The sequence below is a fragment of the Achroia grisella genome, unplaced genomic scaffold (assembly GCF_030625045.1).
Source record: "Achroia grisella isolate CSIRO2021 unplaced genomic scaffold, CSIRO_AGI_Agris_v1 utg460, whole genome shotgun sequence".
Taxonomy (NCBI): Eukaryota; Metazoa; Arthropoda; class Insecta; order Lepidoptera; family Pyralidae; genus Achroia; species Achroia grisella.
The window spans coordinates 651705-670573 of NW_026712870.1; the positions used below are offsets into that span (position 1 = coordinate 651705).

General features: G+C 33.9%; 1 protein-coding gene across 1 annotated transcript in view; it reads right to left on the bottom strand.

Annotated features, from left to right (window-relative positions):
* Nucleotides 1-18869, bottom strand: part of LOC131845204 (neurobeachin-like) — a 244531-nt gene that overhangs the window by 5228 nt on the left and 220434 nt on the right. Inside the window, exons 7-11 of the mRNA XM_059194245.1 lie at nt 11963-12075; nt 10914-11054; nt 5339-5458; nt 1303-1522; nt 193-503 (exon numbers count right to left, since the gene is read on the bottom strand). Of these exons, the coding sequence (XP_059050228.1) occupies nt 193-503; nt 1303-1522; nt 5339-5458; nt 10914-11054; nt 11963-12075 (905 nt within the window). The remainder of the gene's footprint in view (nt 1-192; nt 504-1302; nt 1523-5338; nt 5459-10913; nt 11055-11962; nt 12076-18869) is intronic.

Sequence of the window (18869 nt, forward strand, 5' to 3'; positions counted from 1 at the left end):
CAAACGAAATTACGACGGCCTGAGCCGAAGTTCGAACTCCTAGCGGTGCTTTTAGACTAAAGACGTTTGCGTCAGGCGGGAGTGGGCCTTAGCCACTCCATAAGTCCTTCTGATGGCTCAAATCTAGTCTCTGCTAAAAGTAATGCAGTGCTGCTAAATCATTCAGTATTCAATAAAAGCAGCATGACTCACCGTGACTGCAGCGGGCATGGCTAGCTGCGGATAAGTGTTTGCGGAGACGTGTACAACCGCCGCGTTTGAAGGCAGCTTGAGTCTGAGGCAGACGTCATCAGGCGCGGCCGCGAACATGAGCGGCGCCAGGTGCATAGTGGAGGCTCGCGGCGGGTGCGGCTCGCTCAGCAGCTGCGCCGGCGTCTGACCGAAGCTGCGGATCTGGTCTTCCACCGCCGCCCGAGTAACCGGCTCCGTGATCTGGTCCAATCGGACTCCGCCCTCGTATGTTAGGTAGTAGAACACGTTTGTTGCTCTCACCGCTTCGGGCCCTGGTGACAATGGTAATGGTAAGTTGAACAGTTGAGAAAGCTATCAGAAAGAGATTTTGTGTGACTCTTCTGCATTTATAAAATATTCATTCATTTAGTCATCTTTAATTATTCTGTATTCATTATATATTCAATCTTTCATACATTCAATCATCATTCATTTATTCATTAATACTCGTATTTTTGGCATAAAGTAACTTTTCGAGTTGTGTTGGTTGGATGGGTGAAATAAGACATAAAGAAATAACATTTTTAACCAAATTACGGGTTCAAATAAAATTTGTGAGTATTGTTTTTTTATTAATTTCATTTTATTTATTCTTAACAATTTACATTTTATGTAATTATATTTTAATATATTGAATTACATTGCATAAATTATAATTAACTAATAAATTGTTAAAATTATTTCAAAATATATATTTTTTTAAAATAGAAAGATTCAATTTATTACTAAGTATATTAATTAATTTATAAATGTCCATTACACCCATTTCATAAATTCATTAAATATATAATAGCACATCTTCAATAAAAATCCTTTAATTTCAATTTAAATCCATTTTTATATAATAAACTTTTGAGGTCTCGTATTTGTAATACCAAGTATTATAATCATCATTATTGCTATTAAAAGTGCATGAAAAATATAGAAAAAAAGTCTTACTTTCTTTAAATATTCCATTTAATAGTAAATTAAAAGTAAATTAAATCGATCAAATCTTTCTTCTATTGGTAATTCAATAAAACGTAATTTCAGTCCCAGCAAAACAATACTTAATAATGTCTGATTACTTGCCTCTTTGTTTATATCCAAATATGAGATCGATCCACTGATGCAGCTGACAGCTCACGAACTCCGATTCGAGTGCCATCCTGTTGATCCTCACGAACTCCTCAGCGGATGAGGCCCAGGGAGGAAGGATGACGTCTCCGGACGGCGATTCGGGGATACCGAGCCGGTAGCCCGAGCTGTTCACCAGCATCTCCGGCAGGAAGAATAACTCCGGGATCAATTCCTGGGGAATAATGTGTTTTTTTGTAAACGTAGGATTCCGAACTTTATATAAATAGGTTTAGGGTTTATTTGTATAGCAATACATATATATACGTATAATTATAACTTTAATTTTTTATATAGTTATATATAACATACAAATATTATAATTATACATTGTACTCCGCACTAGTCTAAATATATATATATTTATTTATAGGATACAAGACACGAAAGAATTGCCAGATGTCAATACCTATTACAGATCATGGCTAATCTGTAATAGGTATTGTAGAGTGGATTTGACATATCAGACGAATGAAGATTTAGTTTGATTTCATAAAAAACATTCCAGATCAATCGTATATTACATAAAATAAAAACTATAATGAAATATTGGATAAAAATCATAAATCATATTTGAAGTGGGAATTCGAGCGAACTCCTTTATCAATTTTATTTCTTTACTAAATTTTGTCATAATATTTTTTGGACATATTATTTATTGTAACATTCTATTCTAGTCGTATTTTCAATTATCTCAGTATTTTTCCTCAGAAAAACCTTAACACCTCTCACTCATCAGGTACATCAAATACCTTCAGGAATCATCATGGCAGAAATGAAAGTTGACATACCTATCTGTATATTATTTAAGTTACGCATCAATTGACGACCTCGGTGGTCTAGCGGTCTATCACACCGCTTTACGTCCGATGGTCGCGGGTTCGATTCCTCGCACGGCACAAACAATTGTATTCATGAGTATGATTGTTTGTATCGGTCTGGGTGTTTTCTATGTATATTATGTATGTATTTACGAAAAAAAAAATATCTATGTATTTGTATCAGTTATCTAGTACCCGTAACACAAGCTTTATATAGCTTAACTCGGGTCTAGATGGCGCTGTGTGAATTGTCCTGAGATTATTATTATTAGATTATTATTATTATAATAGCTTCTTAAATTGGTAATTTTTATAGCTTTCAAATAAATATATTTGATAAAGGTGGAACGATTGAGTTGTCTTAATACACTCTGAAAACAATTCAGTTATTTAATACTAGCGACACGTCCCGGCTTCCTGCGGATGCGGGCTTTATTCATACAGTCCAGATGCGGTCCGTGGGCCGTATCTTACAATGACTGCTCTACATTACCAAAAAAATTTAATATACCAAAGTTAGTACATCATTTGTACTAACTACTTTGTTTGTTTTGTTGTATCTGACTAATCGGAAATGTATTTTTTATACTAAATTTGTATTTAAATTTCTAGTTCTTTTATAGTATATTCTTGTATATACTTCAATCTGTCTTCTGTCTCGTTTCCTAATATACATTTCCATATTCCAAGTCTTTCTCTATATTTTTCCTTTCACCTATACCACAGATAACATAATATTATATACCTATACACAAATAAAATAAAACTATATCATAATTAACACTGATTAATTCCATTATACTACATTACATAGTATAAAACAAAGTCGCTGTCGCTGTCTGTCCGTCCCTATGTATGCTTAAATCTTTAAAACTACGCAACGGATTTTGAAACGGTTTTTTTAGTAGATAGAGTGATTCAAGAGGAAGGTTTATATATATAATACATGTACACCCGTGCGAAGCCGGGGCGAGTAGCTAGTTATATATTAAGTTGGTAGGTAGTATCTGAGATGATTAATAAAACACCCATAAAAATTGGCCCACAATTGCATCAACGAGAGATGTGCAGAAAAAGTACAATTGCATTGGTTAATAATGAACATGCATATATAATAATAAAAACCTAGAGGTTTCTCAAGAGATCATTAACCTGTAGCCGGCGGGCATTGTGTCGCGAGGCGCGGATTTTGCCTGTAAAGTTGGTCAACATTCGCGCTCCGATGGCCGCGATGATTTTCAACGAAACGCAATAATGTCGCTTGGCACGATAGCTAAACTATATACGGTTGTGAAAACGGAAACGTAAGGCTTCGATATCTTATTTAAAAAATTAGCCACCCACCCCGGTTTCGCCCGGGTGTACATGTATTACACATAAACCTTCCTCTTGAATCACATTATCTATTAAAAAAAAATCCGATGCGTAGTTTCAAAGATTTAAGCATACATACGAACGGACAGACAGCGATAGCGACTTTTTAGCGACGTTCTATAGTATGTAATGAAGTTGGTAGGTACATCTGTTGCTATTGAGGTATTTAAGAACGAAAATAAATAAGAAAATTTCTTGTTGTATATCTATAGTTATTAAGTAAATCAACTAAGTAATTTGCATGAAACACGCTAATTCATTTTAAAGATTTCCTAAGAATGGATTTAGAGCGTCTAACTTCAGAATTAACTACTTGAGAATTATAATGAATAAATAAATAAATATATTATACAAGTATAAACTTGAGAACTATAACGCGACTACACGATTGGTACACCTAAGTCTCGTGGCTTATATATTTAAAATTGCAAAATAAAATCGCTGTAAGTTTATAACTTATTTCTATAACAATCTATCATAACACGAAATCAGGCCCAAGTTACACAGAGCGAATCGGCCCAGATGTGATGTGATCAGTTTATTTGCGAAAACATAATTTGCAGTGTCTAGACCTTGGGCAGAGATGACGACAAGGGACTGTAGGAAACGTTGTCGCTGATCTTATTTATTTGTAATTTAAAGCCATATTCCATTGATAGAGGGTTGAAAATGATATAATAAAAAAAAATTGAGAAAGTGAATAATAGGACTCTATTCTAGTAATAAAGGGTTGAAAGTAATATTAACAAAATATTTAGAGATATTGAGTGAATAATGGGACGGTATAGTACTGACAATAATAAAAAGAAGGAATGAAAAGAGCGTGCTTTTAACAATTTGCATATTTAAAGATTAATTTAGGAGGGATGAGGATTACTAACAGTAATAACCCCATTGCTAGCAATGTACCATAAGAGTTGACCTCTATGCTGTTCCCCCTGGAAACCATCGTAATGAATTCCTGGTGAATTTACCACGATGGGCTAACTTACCTCACTTTATGATCATTTTATTTAGGGCAACAGTGCTGAATAATAAAATAATCATGAAGTCAGGTTAGGCCATCTTAGTAAGCGACAATTTACCACGACGATTTCCAGTGGGAAACCTGTGGAGGTCAACATGACAAGGTACATTGATAGTAATTGGGTTATTAGTCCACATCACTAACAATCATCTTTACCCCAATATCATCAATACACTCGAAGTAAGACGGAAGATTGCATTAATGGAATATGTAGTCAAAGTCATGAGAGGTGAAAAATGTAACCAAGCGGTATTAACATCGGTGTCCATAAGAGCGCCCAATAATTACGTACAAGCAAGAAGACGAAACTTGTTTGATGTTCCATGGAGAAGAACGGAGCTGGCCAAACAGGCTCCTATTTCTCTGGCATTGAGTCTACTCAACGGTGTTGTTAGTCGTTTTCCAGATCTGACATATTTACTAGTAATTTGTTGGAGTTTCGTAGGATGGCAGTAGATTATTTAAGTAGTATGGAAAAGTAAGATTATTATTATTGTTATTATTTTTATTTTATTTTTTTTTTCTTGTGTAATTAGTGTATGTATTATTAGTAACTAATGTTTTATAAGTGTGTGTATATATATACAATCATCATATTTAAAGCTCATTATCATCAATATTAGATAAAACATCAAGGAAGGAAGTTAGAGAGAGAACTACAAACACATTTGTTTTAGAAAGATTAATTTTAACCGAAATAATCAGGTGTTAGTTCCTGATTAACTCTGCTGAAAATAATTACGATTAAGTTGCACTTTGCCGTGCTTACCTTGACATCAGAAGTGTCTCTTTGGCAATTCTTCCACGATAGTGCGATGGATGAGAACAGCCTGTTTGGGTGATCGAACTTGCCTCCTTGCAGCGCCAGGAACATTGTCGTCATCGGTTCCTGGAGAGTATCAGTATAAAATATATTAGAAATAATCATATATATTATCATTATATAGTACCCGGCATACATATTGCCATATAAATTATTATCGCTATTAAAAAATAGGGGTTTATATAGAGGAGATGATATCCATATTATATGTTCGGCTTACGTACTTCACACTCGTGCAGCGGCAGCATTATTTTCATACTGTATCGATTCACTCATTATCAAAATTAGTTCACGTTTGGTCACTAAACATACCGTGTGTGCTCATTTACCATTATTACATTACTGATTTTTCCATTCATTACCATAAACGAATAAACTTTATATTTTAGTGTGTAACCATTTGACTCTTTAATTATTAACATATTAAATTAAATGTACAGTGTAACAAAGTCGTACGTCTAAATGGTCCTTCGAGCCGGATATTCTTACATCCATTTTTTCGATCTTCCTCGGCCATCAACTCTCATATATAACATATTTATACATATAAATAAAAATTGGAATGTCTGTTTGTAATATTGAAATATCCGTTTTTTATTACATGCATATGAATGTAAATACGGTACATACACCAAAATAACTTTTGTCTGTCTGTCTGTTTGTTCCGGCTAATCTCTGAAATAGCTGGACCGATTTTGACAGCACTTTTTTTGGCTAGTAGCTGATGTAATAAGGAGTAACTTAGGCTACTTTTATTTTAGAAAGATAAAGTTAAATTCCACGCGGACAAAGTCGCGGGGGTCAGCTAGTACATAAAAATACATTTAACAATTGACACAGATATAACATTATAAAGCTTAATATTATACTTATTTATAATCTGTATGAAACACAGAGCATCATTAAAGTTGTATACTTTTTTCCTTCGCCGTAGCCTGTCACATTAAATCGAGAACGTTTGAATGCGCAAGCGCACGTGCGCGCACTACTCCACACGACATTATGCGATTGTTTTGACGTTTCGCTTTAGGAGTTTTCTCGTTAATGTAGGTACAGTCTAATTTATTATTACGCACCGGACAGTTTATGGCTGGAGTTTAGAACATCAAGTTATATATTCTGTCTCATTTCATTATTGCGTATTATGAAAGAAAAAGACACAAATAGTGGATCGGTTAATTTTCTGCTCGTAGCTTCTCTGTCCAGAAAATAAGCATGGCGATTCAGAGATTCCCTCTTTGAATAGTCATGCTTATTTTCTGGGCTAGTGTCTTGGGAATATGCCTCGATATGCTGCATTGGATCATAATTATTGTTTATATTTTTAATACGTTAATAGCCTTAACCTACGGAGCAGAATGTTGGACAACGAAAAAAGTTCACGAACAACAACAGCACACGAATGAGATGAAAATGCTGAGATGGTCTGGTGGTGTGACACGCCTGGATAAAGTCCGCAACGAGTACATTAGAGGTTCCTTCAGAGTAGCTCCTATCGTGGAGAAAGTGAGAGAAAGTCGCTTACGCTGGTATGACCATATTCAAAGACGCGAAGACGACTTATCTTCTGACTTCTAGACTACATGGTTAAAAAAATGCTCAAGATACCAAACTCGACCAGAGGTAGGGGCTACTCGCCACTTGGTGGAATAATATTAAGAAGCAGATGGACCAGGACAATCTTAATATACAGACAAGCCAGAACAGAGTTCTCTGGCGCAGATGTACAGGGAGACCCGACCTCAGATAAACTGGGAACATGGGTTGGACAAAGAAAAGATGTTTTTAATACGTTAACTTATTAAATAGAGAATCAAAATGTTCCTCAGACAGTACATATTTCTTTTCTATTTTACACTTAAGGGGGTAAAATAAAGAAGAGATTAATTTTGATTGGAAATTTGTCATTCTTGAAGCAATAACACTTAAACTTTTTACTTTTGTTTGTTGGTTTGCATTAAATACTATTTCTTTACTTGGTCAAGGTCACACGCGGACGAAGTAGCGGGCACAGCTAGTTATTTATATTACTAACCGGGTCTTAACACGAATAATTTTATTGTTAATAAAGGTATTCATGTCTCTCAACGTTTCGTATTCGTGTTAAGACCCGATTAACAATAATGTATATTAAACACGAAAGTTTAAAAATAACTAATTTTATACCTTTTTTCTTCAATATTATTTTTGTATAGTGTAATAAATGTACGATATTTTCAATCAACATTTTCTGCTTTGATAGTTATACTGTGATCAATTGATTCTTTCATCGTATGATTTGATTTGTTTTATCTGTTTGATTTTTATAGCATTGTCATAATAAAATAAATGCGATATTTTCAATCAACATTTTCTGCTTTGATGGTTATACTGTGATCAATTGACTTTTATCTGGATTTATAGCATTGTCATAATAAAAAAAAGCTATTACCGATACATAATTCCTATAATAAATGTGTTTATTATGGCATCATTTTTGTTTTAAATCAGTATAATAGTTTATGTCATATAAAGTAGAAATTAAATCATAATAATATTGGTCTAGATTTCAATCAATATAATACTAGAGGCATAAATATTACACACAATTTTAGTGACAAACAGGCATTCATGTAAATCTTCTCCTTCTTCCTCGAAGTGACAATTATGACGCAGACACTGATTGAAAAAATGAGTATCATTTGAGTGTATCCATAACAAAGTAGAAAATAAATCTTATATTTATTTACATTTAGCTATTAATATCGTTTACATTTCTAATTAACATTTTTTTAACACAATTTGAAATCATCAATATTACACACAATTTTAGTGATAACAAACAGGCATTCATGTAAATCTTCTTCTTCTTCCTCGAAGTGAGAATTATGACGTAGAAACTGATTTAAAAAATGAGTATCATTTGAGTGTATCCATAACAAAGTAGAAAATAAACCTTATATTCATTTACATTTAGATTTCAATATCGTTTACATTTCTAATTAACATTTTTTTAATACAATTTGAAATCATGAATATTATACAATTTTAGTGATAACAAACAGGTATGCATGTAAATCTTATAGAAATAGAAATAGAAATAATCTTTATTCAAATACACTTAATATAAGTACTTATGAATAGTCAAGTTTTTTTATTCTACCGCTTATTCGGAATTCAGATTCATCAAAAGAAGAATAAGAAAGAAACTGTGTTGCTCTTTTAAATAAATATTGATTTACTTATATTTAATCAATAACAAGGATTAGGCATGCGACAATCAACATAGAAATCGCTACGCACTTAATCTCTGTTCAATCAGATAACATTGTCTTCTTCCTCTTCTTCCCCGAAGTGTGAATTATGACAAAGAAACTGGGGATACGGAGGCATTATGTGAATGGTCTTACCTAACGCCTCCGTACCCCGTAGTTTCAGAGTCACGGAGTCATGAAGTGATGAACGATGACTTTTGATGACGTGATGAGATTTGATGATGTGATAATGCGGTAAAGTCTAAAATAAAAGTAGCATAAGATACTCCTTATAACATTAGCTATCTGCTAGTGAAGATCCTGTCATAGACGGTCCAGCCCTTTCAGACATCAGCACGAACAAATAGACAGACAGATTATATATTTTATATGCATTTAGTGAAAAGCTATTAAAAAAATATTTATATAGTTAACAGAACTAAAGAATCCGTTAGTACACAATACATCTTGGTTTCGCAATTCAGTTGATTTTTCTGTTTGTATACAATCATTTATAAAATTCAGAAATATTTATTTAATTTAAGAGTATTCTTTCAGATTGAATCTTTAAATAATATAATTTTTTTAGTTTAGTATTTAAATCACAAAATCTGCAAAAAATAAGTAATACCATTATGTCTTTGGTCACTAGAATAGTCCCAATGAACTGCATGCGTTCAATTTTAAATAACATAAATACTCTAGTATAATAATAAAAAATAATATGTTCAAACTTTGTTCAGATGATGAAAGATGATGGTGATGATGATAATGATACCATCATTACGTGGTATGTGGTGTCCCTATGTATGCTTAAATCTTTAAAACTACGCAACGGATTTTGAAGCGATTTATTTAATAGATAGTGATTCAAGAGGAAGCTTTATATATATATAATATATGTACACCCGTCAGAAGAATGAGTATCATTTGAGTGTATCCATAACAAAGTAGAAAATGAATCTTATATTTATTTACATTTAGCTTTCAATATCGTTTACATTTCTAATTAACATTTTTTAATACAATTTGAATTCATGAATATTATACACAATTTTAGTGATAACAAACAGATATGCTTTATGTATATATATATAATATATGTACACCCGTCAGAAGCAGGGCCAGTAGCTAGTAGTATATATAAACTAGCTGTACCCGCGACTTCGTCCGTGTGGATTTAACTTTACTTTTCTAAAATAAAAGTAGCCTAAGATACTCCTTATTACATCAGCTACCTGCCAATAAAAGTCCCGTCAAAATCGGTATAGCCATTTCAGAGATTAGCCGGAACAAACAGACAGACAGACGGACAAAAAATGTTATTTTGGTGTATTCACCGTATTTATATTCCATATGAATATATGTAGTAAAAAACGGTTATTTCACTATTACAAACAGACACTTCAGTTTTCTTTATATGTATTAACTTTTTGTTAACATTTAATTAGCTTTAATACATGTTTATAAGCAACTGACAAGTTTACTGTTATTATTTCTTCAATTTTCTGATCTCTATTTTATTTGCTTCATTACCTGAGACCGACCTTTGTATTATCTTCAATCGCATTAATATACAAAAAGATATCAAACAAAGGCGTGCCTATTTCCAATGCCATTAAGCTTCATCAGAAACGGGTCTGTTCATCAGGTAAGTGATGCAAGTGATACAGAACTTGCACGATGTTAACACGATGGTTCAGAAAATAACTAAATAACTTAGTATTAAACCAGTTGTATAAGTGTAACAATTAATGGCACACTTCCTTAATATACAATATGTGACAGATCAAGTTTTTAATTAACGTTATATATAAATATAGATATGTTTAATACATATCTGTGTATCTTGAGTACTTATGTAGGTGTCTATAAAGTGTGTGAATAGAAACTACCAATTAGCACTAATTCAATTAAATACTCGAATTGAAAAAATATTAAATATACAACCAACTGATAAAGCAACTAAATAAGAGTAGCAACTAAATCAGTGGTAGTGATAAGAGCAGACCAGTCCCTACAAGCAGCACTCGGTCACGAGTACGAAGGATGAGCCAGCCATCACTGCGCTCGACCATATTTTAGGGAGCCCAATGACCCGAACCACTATGACACAAAGCCAAATAATGCTGTTGAAGTTTCTTGGCAATGATGAATTTTCTCTAATCATAATAAAAAAATAAGGGGATATAGTAAATGTTGCTCTTGAAAATAGTGACGTTTCTCTCACATAAAGAAATGCTGTGGAGATTTAAGTAAATGATTATGTAAATCATGGTTATACACACAATTCTGACGAGCCAGTTAAGCACGAACGCAGCCGTCGAGTAGTGGGTTCCGTAGTGGAAAGGTGGAGTGGACTCATGCTCCCACGTGTTGTACCGCTCCTCGAAGTATGCTCGTCTGCTCGGATTCAGAGCACCGATTGGCTGCAAGGAAATTTTATGATCTTTATATATAGAAATTACGTGTCGCGTTGTTTGTCCGCGATGAACGCCTAAACTACTGAACCGATAATAATAATAATAATAAAACTCTTTATTGTGCATAAAAGAAACAAATAATTACAAAAAGAAATAAAAAAAGAAAGATATGCAACAAAAGGTGGTCTCATCGGTCAAAGCAATCTCTTACAGACAACCAGGGAGATAGAAGCATTGGGTATGATTAAAAGGTTTGGTGGAGTACTATAAAAAGTTCAATACTATATGAATACAATACTGATTGCAAATTTGATTTGCACATTGTGTGCAATTTGATCCAACTTGAAAGATAGGATAACTTTCATCTCAATTTATAGTCGCAATATTATTTTATTCAACAATCTTAGCCACAGCAACGCGGGGCCGGGTCTGCTAGTTGTTTATAGTACTTCCCAAATAATGGCTCCTGTTGATTGAAGATATTCATTAGAATACGTAAATTGTTACATTGCTTTGCTTATTATTATGTCAATTAAGATTTAATATATAACAATATCCCTAAACATATCACACAGCGCCATCTAGTCCCACAGTAAGCAGAGCTTGTGTTATGGGTACTAGATAACTGATATTAATACTCAGATATTTTTTTTGTATATTTATTTATACTAATTTACATAGAAAACACCCAGACCGACCAGTACCGTTTATATACGAGGAATCGAACCCACGACTATCAGACTTGAAGTGTCGTGCTAAACCGCTAGAATCTAGATCATCGAGGCCGTCATCAGATTGAGTCGTCAGTGTTAAAAACAGTAAAAACAACAGCTTCAAACTTTACTTTGGGAATGATTGATCTCTATAATATTAGAACAGATAAAAAAATATTTTTGAGGGTATTGACCACTTACCTTAGACAGGTCTCTGTAGTTGGACGGCTGACTGAGATCCAACTCTTCGCTCTCGTAGTTGGTCAGCACCCACGGGAACACCGGGTACTGGTTCAAATCGTTGTACGTCCGACCTGAACAATGTACAAATATATTAATATATATCGTTATACATTCACGAATATCATTTCAAGTAGAATAGTCAGAGAAAAGAATATATGATGAATATTTTTTATTGTGAAATTTGAAAGCGGTTTACTTCAATCCCACCTGATGGTAAGTGATCAGCCTAACCTGTTACATGCAAGCTCAAATAATACCTATTCACTTATAACTTTCAAGTCTAAGCGATATTGAAACCTTCAAGAAAAGAGCTTATTCCTTCTTAAACGGCCGGCATCGCACTTGTATTCTCCTGGTGTTGCGAGTGCTTATGGGCGACGGTAATCTTATCCTCAGGCAAGCTTTGTCCCCTATGCTATTAAAAACATTTTTTTTGAGGGTTTTGGGCTATTCTTCGTCTGGTGCTAAGACCTGTAGCACTGCGATCTGCATCTATTGTGCTCGTTCTTTTTCAAAGTCCACTACTACACCCGTCAGGGGAAAAAATTGAAGGATATTCTTAGGAGCGATGGTTTTTATCTCATCAGGATAAAGTGTATACTTTTCAAAACATTTTCAAAAAGGGTGGGTAACGCACGGGAATCTCCTCGGCACGGGGACATCCTCCGACCTCCATGGGTTACGGTAATCGTTTATTATCAGATGAGCTATACATATAGCACTACGAACATCACGATATGTGACGCCCGAAATACTAATAATATTTTGCCATTTCTGAAGACCAAGACGTCATTCTGATCGTGAAATGTCGCTGTCGTCAACCGAAACACATCCTACAAAGTATGTCACTTGGCGGCTGAAATACGTGAGATTAAGATACCAATGCAGACTACTTTTAGTCTTGAGTATTTGCCACTATCTTATTAATATTATGAACGCGAAAGTTTGTGAGTATGGATGGATGTTTGTTACTTTTTCATGCAAAAACTACTGGATAGATTTTGATGAAACTTTACAGTAATATAGCTTATACATTAGAATAATATATAGGCTATAAATTTCACGTGTGTGAAATCGCGGGCACAGCTAATTATGGTATAAAAAATGGTGGTCTGATTATGAAACCTAGCACCGTAGTCCCCTTACAATTGACCCACCATGACAGTCTTACTTAGTTCGATTAAGTGAAGTTAATCGACGAATAATGTCAAGGGACATTCGGCAAGGATTTGTTGGGAAACGATTTCTTAACGTCGGTCGGAATAGAGGCCGCGGTGCTATGGTGCCCTCGTTGTCAATTGTCCGCTACGGGAAACTACGATACACCTAAATGTAGGTTTAGTTCATGAGTTCTCAAGAAATACAGATTATTCTCTGTATTTCTTGAGAACTCATGAACTAAACCTACTCTCCGGATTCGCACATTTATATCAACAAATAGAAGAGGTAATAGAAATAATCAATTTTCAAATAATCTTAATATAAGCACTCTTGAATAGTCAATATCACTACATAGTATAAAACAAAGTCGCTGTCGCTGTCTGTCCGTCCCTATGTATGCTTAAATCTATAAAATTACGCAACGGATTTTGAAGCGGTTTTCTTTAATAAATAGCTATAGATTGACAGAGTGATTCAAGAGGAAGGTTTATATGTATAATACATGTGCACTCGGGCGAAGCTGGGCGAGTAGCTAGTTCAAATATATAAGAACTTTTAAATAGTCATTTAATTATTTTTTTTATTCTACATTCGGAAAGCAGACTCGTCACAAGAAGAACGAGTAAAAACTGGCGTATATCTCTTTTAAATGAATGTTTGTCAGCGTTACATATTTAGGATGTGTGCATACAAATCGACAAATTATTTTACACAAAACCTTAACGAATTATACACCTAAACCTTCATCAGAAATCACTTTATTGATGGATGAAATTCGCATTAGAACCCCTTCAGTAATTTTTGACATTAACGTGAACATATAGAGAGAACTGGCGCTTTGTTTTATAAACCACAGTAATATTATAAAGAGGTAAAGTTTTCCATCCGATTACAAATAGGTAAATTTAAGGTAAATTTCTTTTACCAATAGATAGCCACGTTATTTGTGAGTGTCATACTCTTATAAGCTATATAACACCACGCTATCGCATTCGAAGTTGCACGGATCAGCTATACTAGCTAATGCTACTATGCTATATTTCTACATGGACATTCTGTATAAGTCCACCAAAACATATACGAGTATATACTTATGTGTTACAGTGTTATGTACCAGTTGAGTTTCTTGTCGATTTTTATGAACTGAAATATCAATCCGAACTGTACGGTAGGAACAGTGACAAAAAAAATTGACGTGCATATGTAGTAAAAAACGTCCTATATGCATGAATGATTTGGACATGGATACATCGTATCTGTAACAAGGATTAGTCTTGTGGAAACGGTACATACTATGAAAGAGATATTTGTTTGGTTACATCGTTTATGACATATGTATACATAGAGTATGATAAAATATATATCAAACAAAGAGCCGTGTGTCTTGTCCTATATTTAAAATACACACTTGTGAATAAAAGATATTATTGTATAGAGGTCATCGTTACGTCTGGCGAATGATTCTCCAATGTTTAATTTTACTTCTACGAAAGTACCTTCGTTTACGGCCCAAAAACATAATTTCGATCAAAAATTAGACTTATAAAGTAGACGAAATTTCGGCTAGGAATATATTAAAATAAAAAACAAAGTTTATTTCAGCATACAAAGACCCAAAATTCCTTACATACTGTGTAGGGCAGATGTAAATGCAGATAAAATGGATGATAAAATAGACGAATATTCGGCTCTGAAAATATACAGTTGACAGATACTTCAATGTCTGAAACATATTCATTTTCGAACCAAACTAGAACCATACAGTACTTGATTTTCTTTCCTATTGCATAATAGATTGAAAAGGAGTTGTGTGGCAAAATTTATGAAAACAATAAATACATCAATTTTTATCCATGTGTGTCCATATTACAATAATTTTCATCTTAAATTACAGAACCACAGGACGAATCACAAAATGGGTACAAAATTTTGCTCAGTATTGTGCCAACTATTTAAATTACATAGTTCTGTGTGTTCATTCATTCATAAACTTAAGAGCGACGCTCTTGTCGGTGGAGCTCTTGCCACCCTCTACGATCTTCCATCATACTCTTTAAGCTTTGATACGACACGACTCCAATTCTGTCTTTGATTTGTTTGATGTAACTGTGCCTTGGTCTTCCTCTCCGCCTCTTTCCTTCTATCTTTCCCTCAATAATTAGTTTCAAAAATTCATCGTGCCGTATCAAGGGCCCCGACATTTTTCCTCTTCTACTTTCTATAGCATCCAATATCTGCCTTTTTTCTTTCACCCTGTGCAATACTTCTTCATTTCTTACTTTATCTTTCCAGCTGTGTATAGAACATTATTCAAACTTCGAACTAATGGGCATCGTTATATTTATCTGACAGTAAATATTGTTCTTATTAGTGTTAATAGACAATGTCTATTATCTGTGGTCAGATGCAGACGTTTTCTTTTCCATTGTTGTAGTCACGTGGCCGCGTTTACTTTTCCCGCCAATACCTCGGCCCCGCCATTCGTCAAACGGTTGCCAACTTTCATAGTCGCACCGGGACACGAAAAATTGCACGCTGAATTCTTACAAATGGTACGGACAATAAAAGAATTGCGAACCAAACTAAGTGAGGCGAAAGTGAGAGTGTTACAAAATAAATTCGCCGCGGTCAATGAGAGTTTGGCTGCATGGACAATGGTCGCGGCTTCATCAGTGAATGTGTAATGTTAGGTTGTGTTCAATTATATTTTTTATCTGTAGCATTATTAATTTTTTCGCGCCAATATATTGACAGATGATAGTGAGATCTGTGGTAAAGGAAATACATGTGGAAAATAGTTAATAGCATGCTGAAGAAAAAAACGAAGGAAATATTAAAAAGGTAAGGAAATAGTACTATAAATATTGTGCTAATTCTATGGAACCACATTGACTTAAAACGTTTAAAACTATGTAGATGAATATCAAGTATCAAGCGTCGAGCTGTTATACTTATTTATACATCTATACATATAAATAAAATAGGAGTATCTGTTTGTAATATTGAAATAACCGTTTTTTACTACTTGCATATGAATATAAATACGGTACATACACCAAAATAACTTTTGTCTGTCTGTCTGTCTGTTTGTTCCGGCTAATCTCTGAAATGGCTGGACCGATTTTGACGTGACTTTTTTTGGCAGGTAGCTGATGTAATAAGGAGTAACTTATTCTAAGTTTTTATTTTAGAAAAATAAAGTTAAAATCCACGCGGGCGAAGTCGCGGGAACAGCAAGTTCTATATAAATTCTATCTTACTCTTGAAACATATTTAATTAAGAATATTTGGCATAATTACGTTTTGTTTTTTACACAATTATCATTATCATTACATAGTATAAAACAAAGTCGCTACCGCTGTCTGTCCGTCCCTATGTATGCTTAAATCTATAAAACTAAGCAACGGATTTTGAAGCGGTTTTTTTCAATAGATAGAGTGGAATTTTTATATATATATAATACATGTACACCCGTACGAAGCCGGGGCGATTAGCTAGCACAAGATAAACCAGACAGTACAACCAAAATTTATTTAAAAATGCACAGTTTAAACTTTTCAATATTCAAGAACAGAATCTTAAGATACAACGGTACACACATGGGCTCGCGTGCACGATAATTCATAGACAAGAATTAAAAAAAAGTCAAGTAATTACTGAGTAGCTCTCTGATGAGATAATTGTGAAATTTGCATAGTTGACCGCGTGCTGGGAAATGAGGAATTCCTGTTTGATACAACCCATCGCTTAGAGATTATTGATTGCATGGCTGTTTGCTAGTTAAATGAGTACTGCATGATTATGATGTAAGATATTGACGTATTCACGACCTCGATGGTATAGCGGTCTAGCACACCGTCCGATGGTCGCGGGTTTGATTCCTCGCACGGCACAAACATTTGTATGAATACAATGATGAATTGTATGTATTATAATGAAGTAGTATGATTATTTATATTGGTCTGGGTGTTTTTTATGTGTAATATGTATGTATTTACGAAAAAAAATATCTATGTATTTATATCAGTTATCTAGCTAGTTCAATGAGTACTGCATGACGATGATGTAAGATATTGACGTATTCACGACCTCGATGGTATAGAGGTCTAGCACACCGTCCGATGGTCGCGGGTTAGATTCCTCGCACGGCACAAACATTTGTATTCATTAGTATGATTGTTTGTATAGGTCTGGGTGTTTTCTATGTATAATATGTATTTATTTCCAAAAAAATATCTATGTACATGTATCAGTTATCTAGTACCAATAACACAAGCTTCAGCTAGCTTAACTTGTGTCTAGATGGCGCTGTATGAATTGTCCTGAGATTATTTTTATTATCTCTTTTTCACAGCTTAAGCTGGTGATTAATACAGGATGGGACAACAAATCTGACGTCAGTTTATTTAACGTGATGATTTTAATTTTTATTCTGTTCTGTTCTTTAGAAAGCGACGGACTATTGCACATGTATCTAATATAACAGCCTTTTGTAGTGGAATGTAACATATGAACTTCCTGCCGAGGTTATCTCACGTGACTACAGCGTGGGGTTTTTCAAGAAGGGTATATTAAGGTTTCTTAAGGGTCGGCAACGCGCACGTGACACCACTGGTGTTTCAAACGTCCATAGGCTACGATAACCATTTACCATCAGATGGGCCGTATGCTTGTTTGCCACTATAGTAGTACAAAAAAATGTTATTATTATTATTTGAAGTAACCCGTTAACAGTGAGTAAATCTATTGGTTATCCGAGATAAAATCAATAAAGTATTACAACTGGTAGTTTAAAAGTCAGATATCACGCTATACTGCTATTCTCGAAGGAGTAAAATATGCGAATTGCAAACAGATTTTTTATCCATTGTTTATTAGTTTACCTATTGTTACATTATGAAATTAAAAATATATAGTGTCATTGGAGGCACTAAATTATGACATAAATATATACATATAGTACGTTAACAACGCCACCATAGTAGTTAAAAAAAAAATGAATAAAACACGGTTTAGTTTCGTTTTTTATAATGCGAAGAAACTATCTGGCTGTATGTTTGCAACTGTTTCTTACTTTTTCACAAATAAACCTCTAAAGATAGTTTGTAAAATGAGGATGGACATTATATAAAAAAAAATTGACAGTGATAAATAAAGGATAAAAACTTGTATAAACAGCAGACGAAGTACGCAGCACTTTATATAATGTATGATCTTGTGGAGAAAAATAAATGTATCATTATTAAAAAAAAAGAAAAAAAAAGAAGTAGCGGTCACAGGTAACGCGAAAAAGATCAAAAACGATTGAAAAAAAATCTTACAAAATATAATAACTAAATATGTCAAATATATTGAATTAGTTCGCGTGATTTAAGTACATAATAATGTTAACCCAGGACATATCATTGTTTGGAGGAGGGCTTATTGAACCCGTTGCTAATGACGTCATGTGTATCTACAAGAGTCTTCCTTGGAAACCGTTTTTATTAATTCATGGAGAATTCGTCAGTATCTTATATATCTTGACAGTTCGTCTCAAATGAATTAGTTCAATTCATTTTAGCCGAACTGCCAAGATGTCCAATACATATTACATTTATTACGTTTCTTTTTTTAATCAGTCTCGATATAGTTTTAGAATGTGGACTATTATGCTTAATACATTTAAGATCCTGTGCCTGAATATTAACGCTATACACATAT